Source organism: Cydia fagiglandana, chromosome 5 (genome assembly GCF_963556715.1).
Source record: "Cydia fagiglandana chromosome 5, ilCydFagi1.1, whole genome shotgun sequence".
Classification (NCBI taxonomy): Eukaryota; Metazoa; Arthropoda; class Insecta; order Lepidoptera; family Tortricidae; genus Cydia; species Cydia fagiglandana.
This window is the reverse complement of record NC_085936.1, coordinates 20,402,209-20,427,790: the sequence shown is the minus strand read 5'-3', so window position 1 is coordinate 20,427,790 and position 25,582 is coordinate 20,402,209. Positions and strand designations below refer to the sequence as shown.

The window sequence follows — 25,582 nt, the reverse complement described above, 5'->3', positions numbered from 1 at the left end:
GTATATCCGTATCGGATGCGGATCTCAAAAATCTATTTTACCTACCTATATCGCAATTTGAAAGTCAAATAAAGTTAATACATAAAAATACGGCATGTGGTCAAAACTATACGGCCCACCTTATGACAAGCGGTTACCGTTGCTTATGGACGCATGTGAAAGCTGATATGATTTGACATGTTAAACCTAGTACTTATCATCTTCTTTTATACAGCGTGTGTTTTTAACCGCAAATTTAATCAAGCCGTAGGTTGTAGTACCATAAAACTATGTTATTTATTAGGTATTAGATACCTTGTTTATTGACATTCAAGGTTTACATCAGTGTTATAAAAATGGGCTGCAATTCAATTAAAACTTAATGACATTACGAGTACCAATCCATTACGATCATGAACTTACATTAAAAATTTGTTATGCTTTGGAAATATATACACATTTAACACCTGGCTTAGAGGCCTATTGTTAGTTTAATGTTATAGTTTTCATAATATTTAGTATTGAACTTGCAGATTTGTCTTTCAACCTTACTCCTTTTTAATAAGGCGAAACATGTAAAATAATCTTTGACATCGACTGTACTTAGCGATCATGGACGCAAAATTTGCTACTTCACACTTATAAATAAATGATTTTATAAATGTATCTAACTAATTTTGAATGTAAGTAAGCTTATAAACCGGCCCTTCTTTTGTGAAGGTAGGTACAGTTATATTCAATTATTCAAATGGTAACATTCTATTTCTAACCGCAGCTGCACTACCGGTACTGAACGCGTCGCTGTCATTGTCAATTTCCATAGTAAAATGAACAGTAGTGCAGCTGTCGTTGAAAATGGACTGTCACCTAAACACTGCTTTGTCTTGTCACAGGTACATGCTTCTAACGCGTCTGTCACGTGGCCATGCGAAGTACTTCTTCCCTTGCTTCAGCAACGAGCGTTTTGAAGCGGTATTCAAGTTCCGAGTCAACACGCTGACGGGGGCTCATGGCATGCAGTACACCAACTCCAGCCTGGTTATAGCTCAGGAACAGAGGACAAAGACGTAAGTACTTTCATGAATTCATAAGATACTTAATTAAATTTAGAGCGTTTGAATCACCAAAACGTGTGAAAAAGCAAATCATTTTACTTCTATTATTTATTTCGACAAAAAATTGTAGAAAATCAATGAGGGCGCCACTTCCTACGTAACTGTCGCATTTTTGACGTAAAATGCTTAAACATGGCAACAATTTAGTATGAATTTTTTAAGTTCCACTTTATTTCGTCTCTATTGTTTCATGTCGCACTATACCTATTACTTTTCCTTCAAATTACGCTAAGTTATACACCAACTTTTACAGAAATACGGAGCGGCTCTCACTGCCAAGTGTGCCAAGTGAATTTTCTAAAAAAAAATTTAATAACAACATATGTACAACTTTTAGACATGATATTAAATATACTTAATAATATATTTCTTCAAAAGGTAAACACTTGTCACACATGATCACAATTAAGTGTATGTCGGCAATCATCAAAACGTGATCATTAAATAATACTGGTAATTGTGACCGCCCCAAAATGGTCAACAGTTGAATGCGTCGACATGCACGCTCTACCCAAATTTATTGAATTCACATTTTAGGTTACTTGGTGTTGAAGTAACGTCAGAAGATACATTCGTAAAAAAAACAACGGGTTGCACTCCAGGAGTGCCGGCAGAAGTGAAAACTCAATGACATAGTTTTTCGATTAGGTCACGAAGCGTCTTACGTCTTATGCTCTCGCGAGTTTAACATTTTTTCCCCATCACAAAAAGTCCACAGCTCCGCTAAAGAAGTTTTCACTTCAAAAAAACTTCTCTGTTGGACTTGAACCAATATCGGTACCTTTCCGGGGTTCGATCGCTTTACCAATCAAATTATCAGTTAGGTTACAAAGTCATTTGTTTAGTTAATTAATCATTTAAATTTAATAATTTAACATGCCGAAGCGATCTTATCGCTTGTTAGTGTTGTTTCTTATTACTTATTTAATTTGTTTCTAATATGTTTTAGCACAATAGAACGTTACTTATCATTAAACAGTACTAGTAATTACCTACTTAAAATAAGACGTACTTTAGGTCCAATTTACACATTCATCATCATCATATCAGCCTTTTATCGACCACTGCTGAGCATAGGCCTCTCTTCTTTGATTAGTTATAAGTGCGAGTTCATATTTGCTACTAAACGTAATGCACTCGCACATTTTATCACTAATGTAAATCGGGCCTCAAAAATTTTAAAAATATTAGCAGTAAATATTACGTATAATTTATTTCTTTACTTATTTATTATACAAGAAGTTACAACTCTTTTGTTAAAGACAATGCTCCACAAAACTACATTTTGTTTGACTGTGTATATTGGATCCAAAAATCTATCAACTTCAAAAAAGTAACAATTTTGCTATCGATTGTTTTGCTTGATCACCTCGCTAACCAATTATTCTATCATGTATATTAATGCTGATTGCTGACCATACAATCGGTCAGACCGCAATAATTGACACCGATGCCGCAGTCGCTCGGAGACGTTCGTCTTGGACCGAATATGGACAAAAGTGACAGCTTTGTGGCCACAATACTAGGCTAGCACATGCTCACACAGCCTAGTATTGTGAATTTAATATAATTCTATTATATAAATTAGGTATTGCTTGTTATTATCTGGTAAATTTACTTTTGTATGCTATTAAATAAATATTATATCCTAAGGTGACAGTCCATTTCCAACGACAGCAGTACTACCATTCATTTTCGCAGTGCAGCTGCGGTCAGAAATCGAATGTTACCCTTAGTGTTTGCTATGGGGTCTATAATCAGTAGATGCAGGCAATATCTTAAATGTAAGTATTTGACCTAGAAAAATTTCTTTATTAAAAACAATTTTGGTATAAAGCTTTTATGTAAATTGCAAATGCAAAATTTGTCATTAAATTGCTTTTAATAAAAGAGTATTCTTAGAGAATTGCAAATTAAAGATAACGATCGATATCAGTTACGGTACTTACGCTTGTAATGCCTATGAATCATTGCATAAATGCATTAGTTATTTTCGTTCAACCAGCTGCATTTATTAAATTAAATTATTGCCTTTGAAGTGTACAATATAAATCTAAATAATGCTCGTAAATTATATTGTAAGAACACATAAAAAAAGTATGTACTCGTGTTTTTGTACAAAGGCAGTTTTGTGTAGAAACGTAAAATATGGCATTAGATCTCACGATCGAACTATTTTATTTAGTGTTTTTTTAGTTTAATTTATTTCAACCTTATTTACTTAAGTTAAGGTATTTCACTATCTGTAATGGCGGAAAAAGTTTTGTAGTCGATGTTTTAACCCTCTTGTACTTCTCTAAAAAATCTCTAAAATTTAGCAAAGATAGGTAGAGTCAGACCAAGAAAAGTCTATAACGATGATATCACACGGAAGTGTTATTTTAAACGTCAAACTTCTATAAAATTATGACGTATAAATAACGCTTGCACTGCGTGTGCTATCAAAATCGTTGCCGACTTATACCATTACCTACTTAACTGCTAGATATTGAACTTCTTTAAAAATTCAAGATACCTCTAACACCTCTTAACACGACTTAAATATAGGCATAATTGACAGTAATCTTGACATAAATCCGATCATACCCATGGGAGCCCGTTCACTTAGCAAGGGAAAGTCGCAGTTTTCTATTTCCGTCCAATATGGTCATATGGTCAGTCGTTCACTTTAAAAGTAGTTGACCAGTTTTTGTGCGCGAGCTATGTTTGACGCGGCCGGCGCGATTATCAGGCCTATTTGAACGTAGTCGTAGACATCAGAATGATTTTTTTATATTTTTTTTTTATATATAGGACAGCCCCACAGTAAGCTCAAGAAGGCTTGTATTGTGGGTACTCAGACAACGACATATGTAATATATAAATACTTCAATACATAGAAAAGAACCATGACTCAGGAACAAATATCTGTGTCATCACACAAATAAATGCCCTTACTGGGATTCGAACCCAGGACCATCGACTTCGCAGGCAGGGTCACTATCCACTAGGCCAGACCGGTCGTCAAAATATTTGAATCGTGTTATTAATTATCGTGCGTCTCGCCCGCGCCAACACATGTACCTACAGAGTGAGAGCGAAATGCACAATAAGGTTAGTTGGGGTAAGACTATAAACATTTATTTTGCTCGGGGCAAGACAAACAGTAGGTATGACGATTCCATACAAGTGATAGTCTTACCCGGGTGATAGTCTTATCCCACCTTCCTTAACTATTACGGAAGGCCTACTATTCCGTCTCTGAATTTCTATCCGAATGAAGTTAAATAACTTAGACATGCATTGCATAATTGTGTGTTGTGTCCCATATTAGTGCAGCATTTTTTATTTATTACCTTTATTTTATTTTTAATTTTTTTGATATTATTTTTTATTTTATTTTTTATCTTTCAAATTGTAATATTTGGCTAGACTTATATCGACCAAGATCTGAACCGAAACTCCGAAAACTGATGTAATATTTGAATTTTTAAATACTTAAATTGACCAAACCTTAATTTATATTATTGCTATCTGTACATATTATTGTTAATGTTATTATCTGTTTGACAATGTATAATCATTACTGAATAAAGGAATATGAATATGAATATATTATGTGAAATATCATGATTCAAATATCATTCTGATGTCAGTGTATGTTCGAATTGGCCTGTGAGTATGACGCGCCGCGATTATGTCTGCATTTTCTCTGTTTATTTCATTGGTTCCCATAAAAGGTAGGTAGGAAATGCTTTCCAGATGGCATTTAGAAGGCGTATTTTTTTAGTTTGCTGCATTAGTCTGTAGCCGCGTGCATCTTTCACACATCTATAGCGATCAAAGGGTTAAGACGTGTCCTACCATACATACATACATTATGCGTCTTTTCTGTGGACATCAAGGTCCTAAAAAATGTAAGTATCCAAATTGTAAACTTTTGTAATGTCCTCAGAAAAGACGCCGGTTTTCCTGAATGTTTTTAAACCAACAATATCGTGGAATGGTTCATTGTGTTTCACCGGTTTTCCCAAAGGTTTTTGACGCAAAAATATCGTACTAAGTTGTGGTTACTAATTTATCCATTACAATATGGTTTATTACGTTACATTGATATGTGTCAATAATGATGAATCACGGAAGTATATACGATTCGTAAGACTATAAACCATAATCCGTGCAGAGGTCATTTAGAAATAACTTAGCGTAGGCAGTGTCAATGTTAATGGTACAATAAAAGTCTTCTAAGTGCACCAACATCTTAATTTAGATGTGTATAGGATTCTAAATCACTAGAGGCTAATAAATCAAAATCTTACATAAACAATGGGATTGCGTCTTTTGTTGATAAATTTCTTTTGATTTCAGTGACATAAACAGTTGATGAGAACAAGCGAACATCGTCTAAAGCATGTCTAAAGACTTTAATTGTTAATCCATCTAAGGTTCAAGCCAATTTGGTTATCAATACTATCGGTTTGAAAGGATCTATATCTGAATCCCTAAAGTCTTTTCTCCTATCTTTGCATTCCCTAATATTGTTTGTCATAATGATCAGTTGTCCTAACACTCGTATACCCTAATTTTGGTTTCCCTATTATCGACTGGCCGATTTTTTTTTGTCCTAATATGTTTTTCCCTAATGGCACTTTCCATATTGGGTATTTATCCTAATGTTATGTAGCATAATTCTTTTTTTGCCTAATTATTGTTAGGCCTAAATATTGTATATCCTAACCATCATGTTACCTAATTTTACTTAGCCTATCGTTTCTTGACCTAATACTCGTATGTCCTAATTTAAATTTCCCTCCTAACCTAACCAATGGCAGCACTTCATTTTTGCGAGGATCGCAGTTCTAACCTAACCTAACCCACTTTTGTGACAGCAGTTCGTTTTTTCGAGGGTCACAGTTCTAACCTAACCTAACCCACTTTTATGGCAGCAGTTCGTTTTTTTGAGGGTCACAGTTCTAACCTAACCTAACCCACTTTTGTGGCAACAGTTCGTTTTTTTGAGGGTCACAGTTCTAACCTAACCTAACCCACTTTTGTGGCAGCAGTTCGTTTTTTCGAGGGTCACAGTACTAACCTAACCTAACCCACTTTTGTGGCAACAGTTCATTACCATTCATTATGGAAAGTAATTGTTATGATAATTCATCAATAGGAAAAGTAACTGTTATGATAATAGATCATTAGGGCAATAGCCATTAGGTCAAAACAGTTAGAGCATGTTATTTTATGCCAAACATTGTTAGGGATTTCGAAAATATGGTAAAAAACTTTAGGGATCTTGATAGTTATGGTATAAATGTTTAGGTCAAATGATTCTTAGGCTAACCATTACATTATGGAAAATAATCGTTATGACAATTGATCGTTAGGGCATGTGCCCATTAGGACAAACCAGTTAGAGCAAGTGACTTTAGGACAAACGTTGTTAGGGATTCAGAATGACACCCGGTTTGAAATGTCCAATGTAAAGTAAACCCTAAAACGGCTCAACAGGTCCGTGACTGTATCTACACTAATTTTAAACACATCTAAAAGTTTTCCTATTCCTTTTTTATTTCAGGGACAAAGATGGCTACATATTCATCGAGTATCTCCCGTCACCTCAAGTATCCTTAAATGAAGTCGGTTTCGTCTACTCTCAATTCTCCAACTCCTCCATCAGATCTAGAAACTCCAATGACACCATCGTTATCTGGGCGCCTGGTCCTTTTCTCGTGCAATACAATTATATCCTCAAGTTTGGACAGTCCATTCTGGAGTTTATTCACGACTACGCTGGTATTAATAGGAATATCACCACTGGACCGATCAATGTGGTGCCTGTCCCTTCGAATAATTTGGATGGATATGAAATTGGCAGTTGGAATCTTTGGACTAATGGGTAAGTAAGTTTACAGCGTCATACTTTCACTTTTGCGATAAAGATTAGTTTAGCAACGCTACCGTCTAAACAATACATTTGAATCTAACATTTACTTTAATTTTGGTACGCAAAGGTTGTCAAGGATATCTGCAGTTCTCTGTAGGTACAGTCGATGTCAAATATATGTTTACACTTCTTTGACGTCGACTGTACCTACTACCAACAAAATTAAATCAATGTTATATACGCATTTATTTTCTAACTCGTATACCTATCTATAACATACAATAAAGGATAACTTACGCTAGATTGGTCCGGGTCCGAACTTCGTTTTAATGATCCAAAAGACTCGAGCCTTTTAGCTCTTTTTTAGGGCTCCCCTCATCTCTTGACGCCTAAAAAGCTAAAAGCCTATTTCTATTTAATTAGTACCTCCACTCTATTCGCCCATCGATACTTACTAAACTTTTTTCAATGTTTCAATTTCAGCGATTTCAGATTAAAATACCAACCAGAACTCATCAGCATCCGTCAGATCGAGAAGATGACGTTCGACTTCACCCAGCAGCTCTGTCGGGTGTGGCTCGGTAACCCGGGGGAAGAGCGGCGGACAAGTTGGAGGGAAGAGTGGTTTAAGGAGGGCATGGCGACGTACTTCGCGTATTACTTCTTAGGAAAGGTAGATCTCTTTATCTGATTGTCGTTTTTCTGTCTTATAGGTCGAAAAAAAAACCCTTGGGTCATCTATACTACGTACAAATCGAATATTCAATTTCCTCAAGATATTAAAATATGATGAAACTCGTTTACCGTCTATATCTACTCATTTACATCTGAGGCTAAAACTTAAGATTATGTTATCATATTAATACAAAAATGTCATATCAAACGCAAAATGCAAAAATTCACCTCTTCGGGCAATACTCGAACTTGTCGACCTTTCGGAATATCGGTCCAATCACTTTTAACCAGCTGAACTTACCTAAGTTAAGCTGGTACCTAGCAGAAGCGTGCGAATCTTTCCATTCCTTTCTTTTCGGGTTTAGGCAAAAGACCTGTTTGATAAGCCTATATTTACGGAGACATTTTCCTCATCTTCTCTAGTACCACCAAACGGGAGAGCGCCAATCAGGCTGGCCCTACGGTTTCTACGGACTCGAATCAAGACATAACGCCATGAGTGTAGACTGGTACCACAGTACCCCAGCGCTCATCAACTTCAACAGAACACTAGCTGTCGACATTCCCAACAGACATAAGGAATTGGTGACTATGAAGACGGCTGCTTTGCTATGGATGGTAGAGAATTGGATTGGTCCCGAGAAGTTCCATCCGGCGCTGGTGAAATATATTAACATGAGGTGAGTTTTGGATACACTGATAAGTGCAAATGTGAAATTAAGGTTTAAGTTTCCAAAATACACAGAAGAGGTGGACCCCGATTAGATTTGGTCAAGATTGTAAAGAACCGTGTAGAGGAGGTCATTGGGAAACAACACCATATAATCACAAAACAAATCACAAAAGAGACATTTGATTTAAGTACTTTACTATAGAGTTTTCAATGAATCCAAAACGTTTAGGTACGAAATTAATCTTGCAAAACTAGAGACAGACTAATCTAACACACCGACTTTGCAATGAAAGCGTGTGGTAGGGTCACCACATGGATCAAATTGTTATTTAAACCAATATCCTTTTTAACTGCAGGAGAGGATCCTTCATCAACTTAGAAGACTTCATGATCAACCTAGATAAGGAGACCGTGGAGTGTTTCCACCAGTTCTCCAACGGTACCACCTCTTCCATGGTACTCAACTCCTGGTTCTGGTATCCTGGGTACCCGGTCATCAATGTTCATGTGTACAGGGATAGGTTGCCTAATGTCATCACTTTGAAACAGGTAAGGGCTAAAACGAACGCATGGATACCTTGGTTAGGTTCTTATTTACCTGGTGAAATAACTACAGGAGATAATTTTATCATCACGATATTTTATGGTCTTTGTATACAATAAGCTTTTTGAAATTACAAATAGTTACTATGATGTAGGTATCTTACTTAGTTAGACTTGTAACCACCTTTAGTAAGGCAATATTAAAATATAACTTATGTATTAGGTACTCGTACAGATATTACGTCAGTAGTTTGGGATTAAACTCTGTGCTCCTAATATGTCCGCGTCAAAAATCGATACAGGTATATACATAGGTAGCTTCACAGCCAGATTTTTTACTTTAAACTTTAATACCTAATATTTGAAAAGCGAACTTTATAATACTTATGAGGCTATTATGATGCACAATTCAAACAACATAAAATCACGCAGACAATGGACAAGTTGATTAAAGATGTATCTAGGTTACTTTTGGTTACTTTAGGTTACTTTTTATTGTAAGTTTGTTAGTAATTGACCATACTGTATTACTTGTAGATATTTCAATTATTATTAATAATTAAAGATCCTGTTTAAAGACGTTTTTAACCGACTTCCAAATCCCAAAGGAGGACATTATCAATTCGGTTGTATGTTTTTTTTTGATTTTTTTTATTTTATCTTCTAGCGAACGTTCTCCTTCACCAAAGACTTCCGCTACGACTCTAAGTACCTGATCCCCATCTCCTACGTGGCGCAGTACCAGGAGAACTGCTTCAACTGCCATCAGCCCCGGTTCATCATCAGCACACCCGTCTACACGTTTGGAGAGAACTTGGATGGAGGATGGATTCTTCTCAATCGACATGCTTCTGGTAAAAATCAACGTATATTTAATAATTAATAAAAATATAGCATACCTAAGCTGAATTAAAATTATGTACATACCTACAATAATAAAGAACGGCTTCTCCTGATACAGGTATACCTACGTATACTTACAAGAAGGACTCAAGTCTAATTGTATTCAAATTGTACTGTTTAACACAATAAACATTTTTAAATTTTTCATTTTCATTTTCATTCGTTATTTAGGTAGATTTCAAGAATTGCTAATGTAAGTAATCATACAAAGCAATTGTTCGGTTTTCTGTATTAGTTAATAAATCATGGCTGTACCTAACGAATAACTATTAGGTACTTATAGTAACAGCACCAGTCATGGGACATTTAAGAGGAAATTTGGAGTATTTATGATATTTCCCTTATACATGTAAATGGTCTACCGCTTAGCGTGTTAAAAGATGAAAGTCCTATCTGTCTTTCATGTTTTAGGCGTGTTGTATCAAAGATACAGCAATTAGTTTCCACATATTTAACAAATTAAAACTATGCTTTTTTTCTCCAGTCATGGACACCAAATCTCCAGTAATGGGCCCCCGGTAATGGACGTGGATCCAGTAATGGGCCCCCTATAATGGGCATTGCTCTATCAGTATAAAATATTGAAATGGGGAATAAGTTACGGCAAAAAAATCAATTTTTGGTATAAGCTTTTATCGCTGAATGTATTTTTCTTTCCACAGCCAATTATTATTGTATTAGATCCATCGAGACAATTCTAATATGCCCAAACACAATTAGTTAGGGTTTATTGCAATAAAGTTCCCATGGCCACCTCCTGTCTCCATCATCAGATTAGGTCCATGTTATCATAATATTGCATTATCATCTGATTTGCATACTTAATTACGTACTTACACAAAATTCAATTGAATCGGAAATCGAAAAGTAGCTCAAATTCAGCTACCAACATTGGACTCACACTAACTGACAGGGCAAGTTAAATAAAAGTTTGGAAAAACGATATTAATTTATCCGAAGACCGAGAATACCTCCTGATTGACATATTTCGTAACTACATTTTACTTCTGTATTGTTTAAACATGAAATTATGGCATGGCAAGCATCATTCTGTCAATTGTCCCATCATAAGAGGTACGCAGTTTTACAGCTCCTATAATGGGATTGGATCAAATACCACTATTTTTTTACATCTGTGGAGTCACAACATTGTGTGTTGTATACCTTATCTCATGGTAAATGCAATTAACAAAACACATTCTAGTTTTCATCAAGTATTAATTAATTGAAATTTAATAAATTAACTCACCTCTCTTAGCGAAGTTGTTAAGAATTCGTAGTGGTATTTTTTTTCAGTGACACGACAACTTTTGGGTTGACGCCAATTTCTTAAAAAGCAACCAAATTTAATGAAACTTCAAACTGAAACAGCTCTAGGACTCTTATTTATGATAATATACAGCCAGTGTTAATAAACTACTTTTAGATACTTATTTTAGAGGAATTATGTTTTTTTATCCCATTACTGGTTCCACGTCCATTATAGGGTATACTACTATACTTGTTAATTTGGCACTATTATTAATGTAGTCGTCTGATGAGTGAGATTATTATAAATAAATAAATAATATGTAAAGTATGGACATCATAGTCATGATACAACAGTTCACTCAGAGAAGTCAAATATGCCCATATCCTTTTGAAATATATTAGTTGCAACATTGCTGAGACATACCTAATGTTCAGGCGTCAAAAGTTATTCAACGAATTATTCGAAGGTTATTCGAGAAGACATCTAATATTATTTAAAATTACCTTGTATTTATATATAATTTATGAATATTGATTTATATGCCTACTTACGCAGAAGGTAGGAAATTACACGTCGATACATTGTCGCTATTTATGATATATTTATATTAGCGTGACCTAGACATGGTAGGCGGACTAACGGCACGGCAGTCCTTGGTGGCGCTATAAACGTCTATTTCTAGGCTGCCCACGCGCAGAACTAACCTAGACACTCGTAGAGGTTACGTTTGTTTATAAACTGAACGTGCTAATGGATACAGAAAACAGATGGATACGAAAACAATACTTGCGAAAATAGTTATAATGAAATATAACAAAATTGAAGCAGAATCTGTTTGTAAATAAAATATGCGAGAAACTTACTGACACATTCTATTTCTATTCACACAAGCAAATTTAAAACATGTATTGTGCTTTTTGGATGAAAACGGCAGCTCCAATTAGGTACTGTACCTACTGTTGTGGCGTCGTTGTTGCCTCTGCTGTGTCTGTCAATTTTCTTGATATTTTGTGTAGATTGCAGCTAGGAAACGTCTAAAATGGCTCCATTAGGTAAATTACGTTACCTATTTGATGTTTCCTATAGCAATGCAGTTGGCTGCATTACCTAAGTACTGCAGGAGTATTGCAGCAAGACAATATTGCTACAGTTAATGCTGGGCTGGTGTAGTCTAAATCCGAAAGGTACCTTTACAATGACATACCTATAGTGCCAATCCGCAGTGGGCTAGCGTGGGGACTATAATAGCCCAAACCCTCTCGAGCAGTGGGACGTATATAGGCTAAATTATTATTATTATTCTCTTTATTCATTTTTCGTCTTAAGTTAGGTTAATTATAATATGATATAATATGATAAAAAAACACTTACAAAACAATAAAAAATACATATAAACACATCATAAAAAACCTAACCTAGGGTGCCGCCGGCAGCGGGGCAGGGCCCAAACTGCCGGTGGTCAGGTCAGGGCCGCAGAGTGAGGAACCGACGTACTATACGCGCCGTGTCCAAAATTACCGCCTTCTGCATCTGACCCTTGATCCAACCACCCAGCAAGAGTCTTATTATTATTATTACTTATAGTGCAGCCGAATCGTTAAAATAGTTTGCTTCAGCCTTAGAGTTAATTGTTGTCCTTTTAAAATTTCAGGGTATTATCGAGTGAACTACGACGTGGAGACGTGGAAGCTCATCGCCAAAACGCTGCGAAACGAACATAATGCCATTCACCAGCTGAATCGGGCTCAGGTGAGAACAGCTGCTTAAAATATCATCTTAATACAAGTTTAATTACGAATTAGTTTTTACATTACGAGCGTACCTTAAGAATTTCATGAACCTAGCCACCTCCATAGAAGTTACGCTCTCATTTTAAAACAAAATTCTAAAATATAACATGAAAGACATGAAAATTCAAGTAATATACATATTAGTCTGGTTTTATTTTTCATAAAATCGATTTCGACTGGCAAATCATATTACTTTTTGGCAACCGGGTTTTTTAAACTAATTAGACCCCGCTGAATCCGAATTTGCCGGTTGCTCGAAATCTTGACCGGAAGTGAGATATTTGACATTAAAGGTCCCTTTTTTCAGTTTTTCGTAAATAACTCTTAAACGGTGGCGCATAGCAAAAAATGTTCTATAACATAAGTAATCTGCATAAAATTGCCTACAAGAAAGATTTAGTACAATTTTTCGCTAGGATCAATATTCAAAGAGATATAAACGCGGGAAATTTAATTATAATCACTTCTAAGGTGCCTTTTTTTAGTTTTTCATAAATAACTCATAAACGGTGGCCCATATCAAAAAATGTTGTTAAACGATAATAATCTACACAAAATTTTGAACAAAACAAATTCAGTACACTTTTCGCAGGGATCAATATTTAAAAAGATAATAAAGAGGGAAAGTTCTAGTATAAGGAATTCTAAGTTTCCTTGTTTAATTTATTCGTTAATAATTTGAAAAGTATGACTCATGGCAAAAAAAATCTTATACATAAATAATAAACATAAAATTTCCTACAAGAAACATGTAGAACACTTTTCGCTAGGATCAATATTTAAAAAGACAAAGCAGCGGGTAAGTTATAAATAATCAATTTTAAAATCCCTGTTTAGTTTTTTGTAAGTAACTCCTAAACGGTGTCCCGTAGCAAAATAGGTTTTTAAGAATAAATTATCTCCATAAAATTTCCTTCAAAAAATATCTGGAACACTTTTCTCTAGGATCAATATTTAAAGCGATATTAAAGGAAGAAAGTTAATTACAATCAGTTCACAGGTCACTTTTTTTTAGTTTTTCGTAAATAACTCGTAAACGGTGGCCCGTTGCAAAACAATATTATACATAAACATTAAACATTAAATTATCCACAAAAAAGGTTCTGTACACTTTTTCGCTACGATCAATATTTAAAGAGGTATTAAAGGGGGTAAATTAATTGTAATCAATTTCCAGGTCCCTATTCTAAAATCCTGTTGGGGTCGGTTCAAAAACTAAGTAATGTCCGACTCGCGCTTGAATGCATATTTCTCATAGGTTTTCCTGTTGCCTATAGGTAAAGAACTATTATGTATGTTTTTTTCAAAATTTTAGATCCAGTAGTTTCGGAGAGCCCCCCCCCCCCTTATCTCCGAAACTCCGAAAACTTACAACATAGTTTTTTTTTAATTAAAAAAACTATTTTGTAAGTTTTGTTAGAAATATGCAGTCAAGCGTGAGTCGGACCAATTACTTAGTTTATGATCCGACCCCTACGGGTTTTTTAAAGGCAATTCACTCGCGTTTCACATATAAAAAATACATTGTTGAAATTTGGGTAATGTACGGAACCCAGATCCCAGACTGGGATCAATATTTGACACGATATTAAAGAAAGAAAGTTCATTACAATCAATTCACATGTCACTTCTTTTTAGTTTTTAGGGTTCCGTACCTCAAAAGGAAAAAACCGGCCAAGCGCGAGTCGGACTCGCGTTGCGAGGGTTCCGTACATTACCCAAATTTCAACAATGTATTTTTTATATGTGAAACGCGATCCCAGAGAAAAGTGTTCAATATGTTTTTCGTAGAAAATTTTATGCCGATTATTTATTTACAAGAACATTAAGAACTTATTTTGCTATGAGCCTTATTTTACGAGTCATTTACGAAAACCTAAAAATAGGGACCTGGAAATTGATTACAATTAACTTACCCCCTTTAATACCTCTTTAAATATTGATCGTAGCGAAAAAGTGTACAGAACCTTTTTTGTGAACAATTTAATGTTTAATGTTTATGTATAATATTGTTTTGCAACGGGCCACCGTTTGCGTGTTATTTACGAAAAACTAAAAAAAAAGTGACCTGTGAACTGATTGTTATTAACTTTCTTCCTTTAATATCGCTTTAAATATTGATCATAGAGAAAAGTGTTCCAGATATTTTTTGGAGGAAATTTTATGTAGATAATTTATTCTTGAAAACCTATTTTGCTATGGGACACCGTTTACGAGTTACTTACAAAAAACTAAACAGGGACTTTAAAATTGATTATTTATAACTTACCCGCTGCTTTGTCTTTTTAAATATTGATCTTAGCGAAAAGTGTTCTACATATTTCTTGTAGGAAATTTTATGTTTATTATTTATGTATAAGATTTTTAATGCTATGTAAGTAAGTAAGTAATCATTTATTGTCAGATTATGCAATGTCAGTATACAGATGTTACAATATTATTTGATTAGAGAGTGTCACAATCAACCGGTTTACGGTATACAATACGGTATGAGTCATACTTTTCAAATTATTAATGAATAAATAAAAACAAGGAGACTTAGAATTCCTTATACTAGAACTTTCCCTCTTTATTATCTTTTTAAATATTGATCCCTGCGAAAAGTGTACTGAATCTGTTTTGTTCAAAATTTTGTGAAGATTATTATCGTTTAACAACATTTTTTGATATTGGCCACCGTTTATGAGTTATTTACGAAAAACTAAAACAAGGGACCTTAGAAGTGATTATAATTAAATTTCCCGCGTTAATATCTCTTTGAATATTGATCCTAGCGAAAAATTGTACTGAATCTTTCTTGTAGGCAATTTTATGCAGATTACTTATGTTATAGAACATTTTTTGCTATGCGCCGCCGTTTAAGAGTTATTTACGAAAAACTAAAAAAAGGGACCTTTAATGTCAAATATCTCACTTCCGGTCAAGATTTCGATCGAGCAACCGGCAAATTCGGATTCAGCGGGGTTTAATTAGGTTAAAAAACCCGGTTGCCAAAAAGTAATATGATTTGCCAGTCGAATCAAGAAGGAGAGCGATTTTGAATTTTTATGTCTAGTCTATATCTACATATGTCTAGTTGTCTGGTCATTAGGTCAATTTCTGGTCACAGTTTGGTAGTAAGTAGAAGTTTTAGATACAAAACTTCTTAAAAATTATAAAGCTAGAATAGGTAGGGTTAAGTAGGTAACCTACTTAATTTGTAATTGATATAACACTAGTTCAAATCTGTCTCCCGTAGGCAACCGCACGTCTTTATATCTTAGTTGCAGAGATAAATTAAATTATTAAATTAATTGATTGGATTTAATATACACCTAATACCTATACAGCTGATCGGATGGGAATCTAAACGTCCGTTGAAATTTTATGGGAAACGGTATCCGATTTCAATATGTGAATTAACTTGTTTCAGATCGTCAACGACGCCTTCGCTCTCTACACGTCCGGAGACCTAAGCTACGTGCTCGCGACACACATATTAGGCTACTTGGAGAAGGAACAAAGCTACGTGGTATGGGAGTCGGTGATTTCTGGCTTCGAGCTGCTGAAGACGAAGGATGCTGCTTGCAACTTTACTAGAGCTCTTTATGAGGAGTGGAGGGTACGGTTTGATTATGTTTATAATAATAATAATAATAAGCCCGCAGGGCAGCTTGTGGCGAGCTGTTGGGGAGTAACGACCCCACGGACCCGAGTGCTCCCGAGAGTTGGTCAGGGTCTTCGTCTCCGGCGTGTCTTCGTCGGTCGGAGTGGACCCCAAGGGGACCCGCAGGACTCTCAGCTCTGGCTTGCCTTCATTGGCCGTCCCGAGAGGAGCCGCTAGAGCTATATGCTCCAGGGGTGGAAGTGAAAGATGCATAAGACGCGAGTTGGCACAGTGGCTGTTAACAGTCACTGGGTAGAAAGCGGCGCACACCTCTCGACACCCCTGAGCCGCTCACACCGATGTTGCTCCTGGTCGTCTTCGCGACGGCAGTTTCAGGGGCCCATCTATAGTCAGCGGCGAGTCACCGCCTGCCTCGATGACGGTGTTAACATTGTTATGGCAGGTGTCCGGACCTCTTTTAGAATAGCCCAGTCGCATTGTCCACCCAAACATCAATCCATAGACCGGAATACTGTTCACTTTTTCTACAATAGTCCCAATGCCTGCTGCGACCGGTTCATGGGTGTCTATTGTTGCGCCTGTGAACGGGTTCCAGCAGGCGTTCTACGTGACATTAAAGCTCTCCAAGGGGCCTCTACGTGTTGGATCTATATCCCCACGCAAGCCTATCAAAAGACCGGGATTTATAGGCCCGTGAAATCCAAAAGGAGACACAAAATAATAATAATAATAACCACCAGAAACTTGCGATAAAATATAACTTGATAGCCCAACCAGCCGTTCCTTACTACAAATACACCCCTGACAATGTCTTAGAAAACCATGCTTACAAGATGTATTTTGACAGAGCTATCTTAACAGACCGAACCACACACTACAATAGACCAGATATCACTGTAGTAGACAAAACAAACAAAACAGCCCTTTTAATTGACGTAGCAATTCCAAACACTCACAACGTACAAAATACAATAGCTGAAAAACTTACCAAATACACCGATTTGAAAGATGAAATAGCTAGAATGTGGAAGTTAACCAACGTAACAATAGTACCCATTGTTTTGTCTACTACAGGTGTTATCCCACAGCAATTACACACCTCAATAAAAACCCTATCGATATCACCATCTTCATATTTACTTATGCAAAAAGCAGTCATTTTAAACACATGCCGCATAGTCAGAAAGTTTCTCCAGAACGACTTGCAGCTCCCTTCTTCTTCAGTTACCTTACCACCGCCAGGAGTGCCAGGACCAAGCTGTAACCAAGCCGAAAATGGTCAAAATTCATGTAGTTAATAATTTTATTATATGATATGCACTTGGCTTCGGCCCGTGCATCTCATTAAACCGGTATTCCCTGGAATACCGAGAAAAACCAAGGACCAAAATAATAATAATAAAATAATAAAATGTTTTATTGCAGGCATTAAAAAAACCCATACACATCTTACAAAATTAACTATAAACTAGCTTAACTTCAACTAAAATTCTAATAATAAGTATTAAAATAAAATTCAATATTTTTTTGCGGTTCTTGCTCTGGTGAACAGATAGCCAGTGCCTAAAAACATGACTATTTGGGTTCTCACTTATCGTCCTCAAAATTTCGTTTTTGGAGCTTCTAATAGCTTCCCAAAAGGAGGCTACTCTGGCTCTGAGGATAGCGAAGAAGTCAGGTACTCTGGCCGCCGCAAACATGTCTGATGCACTACAGTATCTAGGCTTGTGCATCAGGATACGATATGCATCATTATATTGTACCCTGATGCTACTGTACGCCCTCCTCGTGTACCTAGTCCATAACTGGCACGTATAAAAGCTTTGGCAATATGCTTTAAATAACGTGATCTTTACTTCGTCTGAGCAACGACCGAATTTACGTGCCAGCATATTGCAACGAACGGACAGAGCTCTTCTCTCTCTTTCGATATCTGCGTCATCGTTTAAGGTCTCCGTCACAATATGACCAAGATATTTGACCGATGTTGCAACCCGAACTGGTTGTCCATTCAAAAACACTCGTGGGACCCTGTCCGGACCCCTTCCACACCTAAAAACTAGCAGGTCAGATTTGTTTACATTATACACCAATCCATGATTGGCTGCATAACGCTCACAAATCGCTAGTAGGTCACTGATACCATGGATCGAGGGGCTGAGAAGCACCATATCGTCTGCATATGATATTTGATATGATATTTATTTATTTCATAATATTACATTGCATTATAAATTAATATGTTAATATATAAGAATTAATATTATGATCGTCAAAAGTACATTATTAAATACGGGATATTCTAACAAACAATACATAGTTTAAGGTCTCATGAATTCATCCATATAATATATTGTATTTCCTAGCAGTATTTGCTTTAGTTGGGACTGAAATTCCGACACACTGGCTATGTCTTTCACACGTTTAGGTAACTTTTCATAAAGAGATGGTCCCATCACCCTTGGATCTTTTGTACATAGCGCCAGCCTTTTACGAATATTCGTGAGGCGATGAGCGTTTCGTGTGTTATAATTGTGGACTTCATCGACTCGTTTGAATGTTTTCAAGTTTCGCTTCACATTCATCACTGTATCGTGTATATACATCGAGCATACAGTTAATATTATTTTTGATTTAAACAAATCTCGGCAAGACGTATTTCTGGGAACACCCGCTACGATACGAAGAGCTTTTTTTTGTAAAATTAGCACTCTTTTACTATCCGATGAGTTACCCCAAAGGATAACGCCGTAGGATATGATGGAATGTATATAGGCATAATACACCTGCAGGAGTGTTTTTGGCGACACCAGTCTGCTAAGCTCACGCAGTGCATATATAGAGGTAGCCAACTTGTTGCATACTAGCTCGACGTGAGGCTTCCATGAAAGCGTGTTATCAAGTTGGAAACCCAAGAACCTTACGAGCCTAACAACCTGGATGTCTCCACACAAAGTCAGTTGTGGGTAGTTGACGGTGCGACCACTGAAGAGGATGCATTTTGTTTTCTCAGTGTTCAATTTGAGACCGTTTGAGTTAAACCAAGCTTGCAACTGTTCAATGACTAGATTTAGCTTAAACTCAAGTTCAATGTATGTCTTGCCAGTCACCACGACACTTGTGTCATCGGCAAATTGTATTATTTGGCCTTCTGTGACAGCTCTAGGCAAGTCGTTGACAAAAATTAGGAAGAGAACATTTCCCAGGGCTGAGCCTTGGGGCACTCCTACGGTGACACAAGCCGGTGAAGACCTAAATTTTTCATTTGGACTTTGTACCTCTACGACTTGCGACCTACCCTCTAAAAATGTAGATAGCAGATTGTATGCTTTGTTTTTTATGCCCAGCATGTCTAGTTTAATTTTAAGTAGGCTATGGTTAACTGAATCGAAAGCTTTCGATAGATCACACAGTAATCCGGCCACTTTTAATCCCTCATTCATAGACGCCACCACCTTATTGACTAGCTGCAGAGAGGCCGAGGTTGTAGATTGCTCCTTCCTGTAGGCGTATTGTTGGGGCGAAAGAATGGAATTATTCTCAAGATAGCGAGTTATAGAAGATGCTAATATCGACTCGATAATTTTAGAAATTGTCGGCACTATCGTAATTGGGCGGTAGTTATTAGGCAAACGCGCATCACCTGAACCTTTATATATAGGACATACCCTTGATCTTTTTAGTATTTCGGGATAGTGGCCAGACGAAAACATTTCTTGTATTAGGCAACATATAACTGGTAACAAAGGTTCCCAGTATTCTGCGATCAGACTCCCGGTAATCCCAAACAGGTCAGGGCTATTTTTATTGGATAGTTTTGTTCTGATCGTATTAATAATCAAGGTAGGGCTAATGTGTGGTAATTCGTAACGGCAACTTGTTTCATCACCCATGTATTTTAATGCGCTATTTTCATTCGGCGGATATAATGCTGAAAATTGCTGTCCGACGCCTAGAAAATATTGGTTAAACGTATCGGGTACTTCTTTTTCGTCTATAGGGCCCAATTCATTTTTAAGTTGAATACGTTTATAGTTATGAGTTAACTTATTAGACTCTTCCTTAATTATTGTCCAAACCTCTTTTTTAATATTTTTGCTTTTTTGTAATCTAGTTGACATTACTTCTTTTTTGGTGTTGATGACAAGATTTTGAAATTAAATTTTGTGATTTTTGATGCATTCTTTTAATAAGGTTTCATGTGGGTAATTTTTCAACAACTCACAGTACCCTATTATTTCTTGTTGACAATTTGCAATTTCACGTGTAAGCCACCTACATTGATTGTTTTTCGGTTTAACTTTTTTAATCTTCATCGGAAAATGTGTGTCGTATTTGTTAAAGATTGTTGAAATTACTTTAGTTATTTTGCCATTCAAATCCATGGAACCTTTGTGAATTAGCTTGTTCCAATCATGGTATTCGAGTGACTGACGGAATAGTCTCTTAGTTTCGTTGTTTATAATTCTTGTTCGAATAGTTAAGTAGGGAGTTTTACTAACGAAATTTGGTACATAACAAGTTACCAGTTGCGCGAGGTGGTCGCCGATGCCAGTGGTGAGGGAGGCGGCGGACACCGTGCCGGGGGCGAGCGAGGTCGCGGCGGCGTCTATGGACGAGCTCGACCCACCGCAGATGCGAGTGGGGAAATCTATAATGTTACGTAATCGGAAACAATTTAGAACATCACAAAGTCTTTTATACCTAGAACATGGTGCCAGCGCGTCGAGATTCCAGTCACCCACTAATAATATGTTACAATATTTCTTTGTCACAAACGTCAGAATACTATTTATAATTCGTAAAAATATATCAAAGTCACCATTATTGGTTCTGTATAACCCTATGACTAAAATATTACATGAGGTCAATAAAACCGCAGTACAATCACAATGAAATTCCTGTGTGAACGAAGATATGTCTACGCGTTTAAAAGGTACGTCGTCTCGGACAAAAGTTATCACTCCGCCATGTAGGCGCTTTTTACGGCAAAAACTATCGGCCAGCGAGTAACCGTCAAGGCGCACACACGGTATTTCATTGTTTTTCAACCAAGTCTCTGAACATACTATAAGTTCGGGGTTTGTATTTTTTACACTGCAAGTTAATGTAGGTAATTTGTTTTTTATGCATTGCACATTTTGGTGCATTATTTTTATAACATTGCTACTCGAAGTATTTGTATTTACGTATTTGCGCTGCGGAATCGAAACATTAGCGCGCAGTGACGTATCTTGCATTTTACGTTGTGGCCACGAAGTTGGCGGCATTACTCGGCGAACGCGTCGTTCGCCCGGAGCTGTGACGAAACCACTCGCTTATTTGAGTACCTGGCGGCCATATTTCGCAGTTCATAAAGTAGTCATATTTTGTAGACGGTACTGCGATGGAGAAGGACGCGTAATGATTATGCTTCAGTTTTATTTGATCAACAATGTAATCATCTGAAGGGTTTTTCTTCTTCATGAATCGCAATAAACTGTCGGCAGTAGTATCGGCTCGAAAGAAACATGCGTGGAGACGTTTTATTTGCTCCACAGTTTTAAGATCTGGATCTACAGAACCATTGCCTTTTATGACAGTCCTCGTTGATCGGGTTCTTTTCTTTTTGCGGTTAGTATGTTTTTTCCATTCGGATTTAGCGCCATTCTTTTCCTTCTGAGCTGTTTCCATATCGGATGTTGCATATGTTTCTGCATCCGAGTCAAGGTTCATGTTTTCCGGTGTTTTCGTGGCCACACCGGGCGTCAGTTGTTGTTCGTCGGGAGTATTCGGTGACGAGTCAGCGGCTGGCATCGCTAACGGCGAGCCTGCGGGCGCGACGTCGTTGTTTAGTTTGCGCTGAGCGCTTGATAAAGCGGCCGCTTTAAGACGGGCTTGGCGCACAGGGCGCTGCAGCGCTTTAGGCTCCGGCGCTTGCGCACTAATCGTTGTAACTTCACTGTATGTCCGCGATGTGGGGGTAGACGGAGTGTTAACTTTTACAATGGATGTCAACTCACTAATTCGCTTTGTTTGTAGCAAAATTGTATCATTTTGTGCACTAATTCGTTGTTCCAAGCCGCTGATTCTTTCTGTCAACACTTTAACTTGCTTGAGCGTTTCTTGGATGTGTTTTTCCACTGTGTTTGGTGCCATTGTAAATTTTAAAACGAGTTAACAACACGGAGTGATGTATGTCCGTCTACCTCAACCCGCGGGGGGGAACAAATTTCATAGCTAAGGTTATTTAAGCAAACATTACCTATGTGACAGCCTATTCTGGTACTTCTCAGCTCCTCGATCAGGCTGTTGACATAGATGTTGAACAGGTCCGGAGAGGTTAGCCCACCTTGGCGCACGCCACATTCTAACCTATAATCGTTAGAAAGCACGTCTCCCCATCTTACGTTATTTAATTGGTTCTCGTACCAAAATCTCAAGACCCTCACGACATCCGATGCTACCCCAGACCCAAGCAGTTTCTTCCACAGTAGGTTATAATTAACCAGGTCGAAAGCCCTGCTTAGATCTAGGAAGCACGCGTACACCGATGTACTTCTTTGGGTATAATAATTTACACAGTGTTTAAGTGTAAATATGGCGGAATCTGTCGAGAGTTGGGGCCGACAACCAAATTGTGCATCACTTATTTTTACATTCCTCATCAGTTCGGGTTGCAACAATCTCTCCAAGATCTTACCGACGACGGTACCAAGAGATATTGGCCTATAGTTTTTAAGGCTGGATAAGTCACCCGTCTTGTTTTTAGGCACCGGCGTCACAACAGTACGCATTAAGTCACTGGGCAGGTAGCTATATTTAATGCAAAGATTAAAAAATACAGAAAGTACGTTAAATATTTCGTCCCCCGCGTAAATAATGTGCTCCACACTGAGACCATCAAAACCCGGTGATTTACCACGTTTCATTGATCTTACGGTCTTCAGGATCTGTTCAGGGGTGAATGTCAAATCAGAGCTCCCATGAGGTTGGTCTGCAGTGTGGTGCGCATCACATACTGTGGGCAATGGGTCGGTTTTAAATGTTGAGCAAATAAATTGGCAATTTCCAAAGAATTTTGACAGTTTTCTATACTATTAGGCAAATTAGTTTTCGGATTTAGCTTTTTAACCGCACCCCAGAATATTGCAAAAAATTTTTTTTTTATGTGTTGCTAAAATGTCCAGTTTAATCCTATCCTCGTTATCCTGACACCACTTCAATTTGTTCTTAAATTGTTTGCGACTATTGCTCATCTGTTCATATGACGGTCCGGAAGACGGCTTACCATTCATTAGCCAGCATTTAAAGTTGAAACGCGCCCGCTCATGGAGATCTTTAACGTGGTAATTCCACCCCGTGACCTGTCTCTGTTTATGCTTACGTGAACCAGAACGAGAACCGGCGCCGCATGGGTTTATAGTTTATCATGGGTTTCACGGGGATTTGTTTTTAGAAATAGACTTATGAGAGGCCTTTCAAAAATGTGTCGAGTAGTGGACCTATTTTTTACACTTTTGATAAAGCTTAGAAGCCTATAATCTCTAGATAACGTTTAATAAGGGTTAGCTTTAAGTAATTGCAACGTTTTCAGGTACGTAGGTTAAGACATATGCGTTTATTTGATATAGACCGACCACTTAACTCAGTCCTCGCCTGGGGCGACGGGGTGGGACGACTAAGGGTGGCGGGGGGTGCGAGCGGGTGTACCCCGGCCGCCCGCACCCCCCGCCACCCTTAGTCGTCTCACCCCGTCGCCCCCGTACCGCGCAGGCAAGGACTGAGTTAAGTGGTCGGCATTAAAATAGGCATTATTTACGGTAGAGAATTATCTTAAGTAATTACCGAAATACTAGTAGACACCTTACAACAACAAATATATGTATTAATAATTTTCAGCAATTCATGCGTAAGCACGTGGCAGCGATCTACGCGCGCCTGATCCAAGACTTGGAGCAGCAGCCAAAGACTCGGCTCTTCCGCAGCAACATCATCAATTTCGCGTGCGCCTTGCAGCACGAGTCGTGCGTTAATCGCGTTCTGAACCTGTACTATCAGACGAAAGGCAGACGACACAGGTGAGACTAGTGTAGTCGTCTTATAGAAGCAAGACGAAGTTGATGTTTGTTCATTGTTCTGGTAAAATGCAGAAAGTCGAATCCGGTTAGGACAGTATGATGATGATGATGATGAAAATGCAGAGAACCAATGAGTTGTATGCACGATCTTGAAGTGGTAAACATGATTGTGTATATCGAATGTCAAATAAACGACGATGGCGACTGCGACCAAGAGTGCTCAAAAGTCCCCATGTTCGAAACAGCGGTGAAACAACTCGAGATAATATGAGAGAACGGAGGCATAAACTTCAAAACAAAGGTCAGATTAATGCGGACCCTTGTTTTCTCGATCTTTCTTTACGCGTCTAAATATGGACTTGTCTAAAATATCTAAAATATAACAAGGAAGATTAGGGAGGATCATACGTTCATCGCCACGCCATAAGGCCACGCGTTGGGCGGACAGAATAACGTCAGAGCGTCTTCTAGATCTCTTGTACAAGCGATATGCACTGGAAACTTATTAGTTTACGTGATTAAATAAGTATGTCAATTCAAAATATATCCAATTGCAGTCGAAATCTCAAGTTCAAGATCGAAAAGTAAATCGAAGAATCAAGCTCGAATTTGCCTTCTAATTTTATCTGTGTAATTTTTCAGACTAGACCCTGACTCCCGTCAAGCCTGCTACTACGCAGTTCTGCGTGAGAGCGGGGATGTGGCTTACCAGCTCAGAACTGACAATCTGACTAGTTTCGAGAACGAAGATAGAACTGTTGCAAGACATTTGGCGTGAGTTCATTTTTGTGATTAGTTTTTTCTTGAAACCTATAAAAATGTCTATAGATCAATCAGGTAGAGTTAGACTAAGAAAAGTCTTCAACGATTTTGATAGCAAACGCAGTGCAAGTGTTAAACGTCTTAGATAACACTTGCACTGCGTATGCTATCAAAATCGCTGCATACTTTTCTTGGTCTAACTCTAGTTTCGCTAACATAGGCAGCTATTCGAGTCATAAAGGTGTTTCTATCGTTTGCTCCAGTTAGTCTGCTTACAGCGGTATATGCTGTGATTAAGTGACTAAGAAGGAATTTCTTATTTGTTTTTTTTTTATGAAGATATGGGGAATATAATTA

At 37.4% G+C, this 25,582-nt stretch overlaps 1 protein-coding gene across 1 annotated transcript in view; it reads left to right on the top strand.

The window, feature by feature from the left end:
- LOC134664635 (membrane alanyl aminopeptidase-like) overlaps window positions 1–25,582 on the top strand; it is a 36,341-nt gene that overhangs the window by 7,053 nt on the left and 3,706 nt on the right. The window contains exons 2-11 of the mRNA XM_063521371.1: window positions 873–1,046; window positions 6,652–6,972; window positions 7,444–7,633; window positions 8,059–8,315; window positions 8,665–8,857; window positions 9,519–9,705; window positions 12,658–12,755; window positions 16,209–16,397; window positions 24,285–24,463; window positions 25,106–25,237. Coding sequence (XP_063377441.1) covers window positions 873–1,046; window positions 6,652–6,972; window positions 7,444–7,633; window positions 8,059–8,315; window positions 8,665–8,857; window positions 9,519–9,705; window positions 12,658–12,755; window positions 16,209–16,397; window positions 24,285–24,463; window positions 25,106–25,237 — 1,920 coding nt within the window. The remainder of the gene's footprint in view (window positions 1–872; window positions 1,047–6,651; window positions 6,973–7,443; window positions 7,634–8,058; window positions 8,316–8,664; window positions 8,858–9,518; window positions 9,706–12,657; window positions 12,756–16,208; window positions 16,398–24,284; window positions 24,464–25,105; window positions 25,238–25,582) is intronic.